This window comes from Heloderma suspectum, chromosome 10 (genome assembly GCF_057233095.1).
Source record: "Heloderma suspectum isolate Gila_16-S chromosome 10, 16-S_ref, whole genome shotgun sequence".
Classification (NCBI taxonomy): Eukaryota; Metazoa; Chordata; class Lepidosauria; order Squamata; family Helodermatidae; genus Heloderma; species Heloderma suspectum.
Genome location: NC_139467.1, coordinates 13,572,836 through 13,580,639, shown reverse-complemented (window position 1 = coordinate 13,580,639; position 7,804 = coordinate 13,572,836). Strand labels below are relative to the sequence as shown.

The 7,804-nt window shown below is 47.5% G+C and overlaps 1 protein-coding gene across 1 annotated transcript; it reads left to right on the top strand.

The window, feature by feature from the left end:
- The first annotated feature begins 3,355 nt into the window (after nucleotides 1–3,355).
- Nucleotides 3,356–7,804, top strand: LOC146337736 (uncharacterized). Its single transcript, XM_084814350.1, has 3 exons — nucleotides 3,356–3,488; nucleotides 4,600–4,731; nucleotides 6,625–7,804. The coding sequence occupies exons 1-3, from the start codon at nucleotides 3,446–3,448 to the stop codon at nucleotides 6,795–6,797; spliced, it is 348 nt and encodes a 115-aa protein (XP_084670476.1). The 5' UTR covers nucleotides 3,356–3,445; the 3' UTR covers nucleotides 6,798–7,804.

Sequence of the window (7,804 nt, the reverse complement as noted above, 5' to 3'; positions counted from 1 at the left end):
ACTGAACAACTCCACCATAACACATGCTTATGGAATATCATGATTAAGGCTGAAATCCTCTACTTCCTTACCTGGATGTAAGTCCCATTGAGCCCAACGTGGATTACTTTGGAGTAGACACATGTAGGCTTGTATGACTGTAATCCTATGCATAAGCGCCTTGGAACTCAGTGGTGCTCACTCCTGACTGCATAGGTCAACTTGGAAAACACAGTGGATTGGGTCCAGACTTCAGTCATCCTCAGCGTACGCCTGTCGAAATCAGTGGGACTTCAGGGAATGAAAACTAGTCTTCGATCCAATTGCTTTCAGTGGATTTTTCTGAGTCCGAGTAAATCTGGAACCAAGCCACTGGGCTTTCACAAAAGATCTCCAGCCACCTGAATGCAACCCCTAGCTTTTAATTCAAAATGCAAACAATTTCCAAAAAAGTGTTACCATTTCAATGGCTAGCCTGAAGCAGGAGCCCCCAAAACAACAACAACAACAACGGAGGGGGGCTATTGAGTTGGGGCTCCCTGTGTGTCCCCTCCATTACAAACTGAAAGATGCAAGGCTGAACATGCATTCTGTGATCTTGTTGAACAACCGTATATGGATTTGGTACCTGGTGCAGAATCCTGCTTCTTTTTAATTTCTGCTCTCATTTCGAAGGGGGAAGAACAAGTTTCTAGCCCTTCGTGGCTACGAGGGGGAAGGACAATGTTTTTCTATATATTATTTTTTTATTTAAAATTATTTGTAGGCTGACTTGAAGGGTGAAACCATATCCCTAGAGATCCCAATAGTATCTCCAAGATCTTTTTTCCCCCTGTCCCCTACTTTGTTTCTCTCTTCAGGGAATTCTGCCTTGAGCTGTTTTAGCTTCAGCTCAGTGGGGGATTTCGATACTGAGGGCAAAGCAAGACTTAGTATATACTCACCAAGAACCAATACCACCTGCTCCAATTATAAGAATGCTTGCATGGCAGTTCATCTTAAGCTCAACATAGGTAAGCAAATACTAGGCCAGATGCAGTCAAAAGGTCTGTCATATCTGAAAGGTCAAATTCCAGTTTGCAATCAACTATGAGGAGGAAAACATTCTTGACCTTCCAAACACCAACTGGATGAGGAGAATTGTGTATTACATGCAGCCATCCACATCCCCAGTGGATTTATGCAAGGTCCAAAATAACATTTTGTATACATTCAAAATGCAGAGATTTTTAAAAAGTCTAATTTAATTTAATTGCATTTTTTTTTTTTTTAGAATTGCAGTACAAATGTCCCCTCATTTTTTTATTTTTTTTTTTAATCATCAGCTTTTTAAAATCACCACCTGGTGCTCAGAGGTCAGACATGATGCGAAGTCAGCCTTTTCCAACCTTGGGTACCCAGAAGTTGTTGGATTATAACTCCCATCCTCCTAACCATTTACCATGCTGGCTGGGGGATGATGTGACTTGTAGTACAACACATCTGGAGGGTGTCAGCTCAGGGAACCTTGCTTTAAGCAGGCAGAAACGGCCCTGAGCTGCATTCTCCTTTGGCAATCACTATGTAGACCCAGGACTCTCTATCAGGGTATAAATAAGGTACATTCAGAATGCTTACATTCACATCTCAAGTCCTTGAGAATCACCATAGTTTGTAGCCCTTCTCTTCTCTCCATCTTCTAAGGGTGAATTCTGGTTCTCCTGCATAGTTTCTTGTTCTTGTTCTGTTCTTCTTGGAGGGAAACTATACAGTTCTCATCTACCTCCTGCCTGGTGCGGCCTCCAAATCATCCATGATACCCCACTTATTGTGGGCCACACTTATCATGATCCTGAAAGCATCCCTTTTGCTGCATCTTGGTTCAAACTAATACCGGTGGGGAGGTGGGCTTAAGCCTTTCCTTCCCCCTGCCATATTCCTAACTAAAATCCACACACACAAACACTCCATTCCTGCCATGGTTGCTTCTGTGATTCTGAACACTGTGCTTTCTCCTCCACAAGGAGGCTGAGGCAACATGGATGATGAAATGGGGCAATCAGATGGGGCAATAAAACACATAGCGTGGGCCATTCTCCAAGGAGCTCTCCCCAGAATGACAGAAACAAACATGGTAAGAGACTTTCCTTACAGGCCTATAAATAAGAGTTGAGGGCAACTATTGCATTCTCAGTTGGGAACATTTGCTTATTTATTAAATTATTAAACAAAAATTTTGTGGAGAGCTTTTGGCTCAGGCTTACACACAGCAACACACTCCCCACTAATTAACCCCCCCCTCCATGTGATGTTGCCAGAAGCCGCCTCCTGTGGTCAATCCACCTGGTTTTCCTGCCAGCCAGGGCCCACAAAAACAGAGGGCTTGAGCGGCCATCACCCTTAGACACACACCCAAGCAGCATGTGTCCAGGGAAGGCCTTTGGCTAGGGATGGTGGAGAATTTCTCCACGAATCTTCGGGAGGCCAAGCGCCGAGGCATTCAGCCCCCCGAAAGTGTTGGGGAAATTCTCCGCCGGCCCCCCACCCCCCCCAGGATGGGACTTACCGTGGCCGAATGTCCCTCTTGGCGGCGGGTCCCGGCGGCGTTTCAGCGGCGATTCATCGGGGGCGGGGGCGGCGGCTGGTCTCCCGACCGGCTGCCGCCGCCGCCGCCATTACAAAATAAAAAAGTAAAAAAACACAAAAAAACACACACCTGTGATAGGCTACGTGACGATTTACGTAGCCTATCACGGGTGACTTTGGAAAAAAAAAAAGCGTGTACGCAAATGGCGGCGGCCCATGGGCGCCACCATTTGCGGTCCTTATTTTGGCACGTCTAGTCTACGTAAAGATTTATGTAGACTACGGCGAAAATAAGGGCAACGCAAATAGTGTTCCCTTATTTTCGCCGTAGTCTACGTAAATCTTTACGTAGACTAGACGTGCCAAAATAAGGAACGCAAATGGCGGCGCCCATGGGCCGCCGCCATTTGCGTATGCACTTTTTTTTTTCCCCCCAAAGTCACCCGTGATAGGCTACGTGACGATTAACGTAGCCTATCACGGCTGACTTTGGAAATCTAGCCGTGATAGGCTACGTTAATCGTTACGTAGCCTATCACAGGTTCCCCCCCCTACTTTTTCTTTCACGGCCGGGGAGACGGGGCGCTTCTCCCTGGCCTGAATTTTGGCCGGGCGAGGTGGGGCGTCTCTCCCCCTCGCCTGAACTTCAGGGGGAGAAGCGAAGCGCCTCCCCCCCACCGCGAAGCAAGCTGCGGGACAAGGTAAGTCCCTTTCGTACATCCCTACCTTTGGCAGACCCGGCTGCTGCAACCATCTCTTTTTCAGATATTTTCCTCCTGGTTCTGACAGAACTGTTGCGCTGGTGGCCTATGGAGATTGCGCCCACTGAAATCTGAATAACGGTTCTGAGTCAGCCACCTCTGGCGATCAGCACTTTGCCATCCATTCCAACATCAGCAGAATGTTCCCTGGAAATGTCTCCACGACTCCTGCAGAGGACAAAGGTAAAAACCTGAGGGGAAAGTGAGCATGCATGGTTTGCACTTGTGGGCTTGAAATAGGTTGCCAAATATTACTTCTTCCTTTCTCCTGGCATGGCCCCCATACCGATAACAGCTCACATGACAAGCAAACATTCACAAGGAACAGCCCTTCCCGGCATGGAGAACCAGCAACGGTGCTGATGGGATTTCTGCTTGCGAGGCAGCTGTTGAAGAGACAGGAGCCTCAGGGCCAGCCCTACCATTAGGCAGAGTGAGGCAGCCACGTCAGGCGGCAGACACTGAGGGGAAGGGAACAGTGGCAAGTTGTTGGAGGACAGAGCTGTGTGTGGCATTCAGCCTGCCCTGCCTGCTCTCCTTGGGTGCAGTAGAAGATGCTGCCCTCCTGCCAGGGTTGAAGATAGATTCAACTGCCAGTCTGGGCAGGGTCCCGTTCTGTGGTAAGGGAAGCCAAGGTTATCTGAGGAAGGAGATCTGAGGAAGAAGAGCCAGTCCATGTATATCAGTCAGGTCAAGGGAAGTGAGGCTGTATCAAGGGAAGGGCATCAGGTGCAGCACGCTAAGTAAATGCAGAAGCCCTCTTGCATAGGGCCGCTGCAATAGGACCACGGATAGCTCCAGATGAGCTTTGATGGCTGGAGCTCTCTTCTACTAGAGATATAAAGTCAACTGAAAGCTAAGGTAGGCTGCCATGATCTGTAGCATGGTCAGCCCCATCCCCGTGGTTGAGATGGTTGGACTGTTAAAGGGTATATTTCTGCAAGGTTGAGGAGACGGAGGTTCTGCCAAGGGTTCCTTCCTTCTCTGGCTCAGATCATGATGGCAAGGCCGTGTCTTCTGGCTGAGGGCCCCTTGAATATTAGGCCGATTGTCTTTCCCCTGAAACAGCAGTCTGATCCTCATCTTTGTCAGAGTCTACTCCTGTACTGTGAAAAGGCTGAGGTTGGGAAACCTGATGGGCAACTTCTGTATATGGAATGGGGAAAAGTGCCATAAGAGGACAATGCTAGGAAGGAGTCACCATCTCAAATCTAATCCCATAAACAACGGGTCATTGGGAGGGACAATATATGTGGTTCAGAGTTTTTGCTACTCATTTTTAATTATTCTTTAGCCCCTGAAGCAAGCAATGCCAACTATTGCTATTCCGGCTTCAACTTTGATGCCCGTGAACCCTTCCTGGAGAAAGTGAGGTGCATCGAGGGTTACAACAGGGGCTACCAAAGCAAGGTTGCTATCGTAACAGGTGAGTCTGGATACCGACATGAAACAGCAAGGGCCAAAAACCTTGCTTTCCTTGGTCTTTGGGGAAAACTTTTTCTTGAACCCCCAATTTTTGCCAGGAACATTGTGGGGACATTGCAAGCAGTCAGGGATATTTTGGAGGCTGAGATCTGGGGGGAGTGGGAAAATATAAAGGAATTCCAGTGAACCCACTTGAGGGCAAAGCCAGCTTGGTGACGGAATGCGCACACTCAACAGGAAGCAGCATCCAATACGTCAGGGGTGTAGAACCTCAGGCCTGGGGGCCAAATCTGCCCCTCTCAGGTTCCCCAAATGAACACACCCCTTTCCTCCAACCACTGCTCATTTTGTGGTTCCCTGGTTTTTGTGCCGTTTCTTCGCTAGTCTAAATCATTGAAATGTGCACATTTGCAACCCCCCCCAAAAAAAGTTTTTTTGAACATGAGTGTAAATTTAGGAATTTGCAAACATTCCTTGAGAAAAGTGCTCTTGCTAAAGTTTACATCTGCAAATACAAATGGGACATGTTCACATGATTTGAAAACTGAAACAAAATTCTCATACATCCATACTCCTGACTTCCCCTAACTTCAGAGTGATGAACTGCCATTGCCCTCTACAAAAATAGAAGCTAACAGGCTGTCACAAAAGTAAAGAGGCCAGGCCCCCTTCTGAATACCCCAAGTAATTCGAGCAGAGGATAGAGGGTACCAGGAATAAGGGTCTTCTGTGGTGGTGCCTGGCAGAGGAACAGTCCTACATTTTAGGCATTAGGTAAGAACATATGCCTGTGATTTAATTAAATAGATGCTTTGTTTATAGCAAGGGTGGGGAACCTCTTTCAGCCAATGGGCCAATGTCAGTTTCACAGAAACTCTTGAAGACATGTTCCAATGGTGGGTGGAGCCAAAGGCAAAGGGGCAGGGCCAAAATAAGAAAAATACCAGCATATCTTAGCTTAAAGTGCATACTCCCAGTAATGAATCCTTAGGCTTATTTACTCGCAGTAAGTAAGCCTAATTTCAACCTCTTAGAATGGGGAAAAGCTGGAAAACCACCAAAGGATCAGTGGCTGGAAGGCCAGGGGTGCAGCTATCTGGGGGAAAATGTAGAAGGACAGATTGGGACCCCAGGCAGGCTGGATTTGGCCCACAGGCCTGAGGTCCACCAGGCCTGTTTTACTCTCATTGAACATGTCTTATGCTATCCTCATTTATTTATTGCCACTTCCCTTTTCTCTGTCTTGATGACATGGTGTCTTAATGATGTTCCTTTTTATGATTTTACTTTGTCCAGCTGCTCTGAGAATTTTGTTCAGCTGAAAAGTAAGATACTACACTAGTTTCCTAAATCCATCAATTGCACCAACACAGGTACCCTGCTTGAGATGTGGGCATACTCATGGGTGTCCTCCCCTATCATGTCACACTTTTTTCCTGATTTGCCCCTTGATGGACGGGACATGTTCACAGCAAACCCTTTGGCATTGCATTCTGGGGGCATCGCTGTGAAGCAAGTCTGGCCGTGAAGTTCATGCCCGGACTGCCGGCAACTTCTCTAACTTCTTGAAGGTGTGTGGATTAGCTGGTTCTGTGCAGTCTGAGAGTTTCCTAGAGTCTGCATTTGTAAAGAAGCTAGTCATTTACTAATAGAGTAGTGTTGGCCTGAAGCTTTGTTTCCTGGAGTGTGTTGATTGTGAAGGAGAGGACGAAGGAACATGACCGCTTGAGATGTGAGCATTCTCACGGGTGTCCTCCCCCATCGTGTCACACTTTCTTCCTGTTTGGGCCCTTAATTGACTGGATATGTTTGCATCATCTCTTTGGCATTCTGGGAGAAGTGGGTCTACAGGCCCTTCCTCATGCCTCTCTCCCTCCACACCTCTCGCCCACAGGAACCCCCAAAGACTACACCTCCATCGCGACACACAACAGGACCTGCCAGCGCCCAGCCTGCACTGTGCCTCAGAGCCAAAACTTTGGCCCTGTAACAATCAATATCAAGAGTGACTCCTGTTGCATTGGCAGCTACTGCAATGTGAAGGAAGCTGCCGTGCCTCTGGAGTAGCAGCATTTCAGCTCCCGCCAACGGACCTCGCAGCAGAGATGGTGTCGGTCACAACAGCCACGTCACCAAACCTGAGGTTGGAGATGGCATCTCTCTGGTGCCTGGAATAGGTGTTGTTGCACCTATCCAACACTGGGACATCAAGCTCATCAAGCCCCCCGTAGATGCGCATTTTGAGAATGAAGATCATAGTGATGGTGGTGATGTGCTTGTGGCAAAAGTGTCAGGTCCCACTGGGGCCACCCTTCAACTTTTCCCTCTGCTCATAGCCCTCAGAATAGCAGGCCTTGGGATATGGTGGTGAGAAATGGGGCTGAAGGGGTGGCCATTTAACTCTGAGGTTCTGTGTTCCGGTTCAGAAGGGTTGTGTTGTGGAGCAGAAAGAAAGGATGGATGGATGTATCACTCTGAGGTCTATCTCACCCTCCTGCTACCCAACCAGTTCTTACACCAGTGGTGAAAGGCACACATTTACTTTTTACCCGAGAATCCATTTCTTGTTTAAAATCTTTTCCATTCACTGAGAGATGCTACCCCTCGCATGTCCCCACACCCCGGGTTTTGTTAGGCCCTGCTGCTTGCCGTTCCCCACATAAAGCAAACAGGGCTTCTGATGTACCCCACAATGTCTCTGGCTGCAATGGGAGACTGTTCCTTCATAACTTTGGTTCAGGCCTGCGCTATTATGTTTCATCTCGAATACATTGCATGTTCAAGATTATATGAATGTAATACATATTCAACAGAACAAAGGGCATAATGACATAAGGTGCTTACTTTCCAATACTTTAGTAGCTTGCTCGGTGCACATAACACCTGTATGGTGCCAGCTGTCTTGTTTATCCATTTGATTCTGGGCCCGATTTAAAGTGGTGGTACTAGCTTTTAAAGCTTGCGATCGAATGGCATCTTGTACTCTAATTGCTGTGCATTATAAATAAACTCCACTTCTTAACAAATCTATCACCTGCTAATAAACCAGGAAGAAAGTTGGCCTATAAACTCAG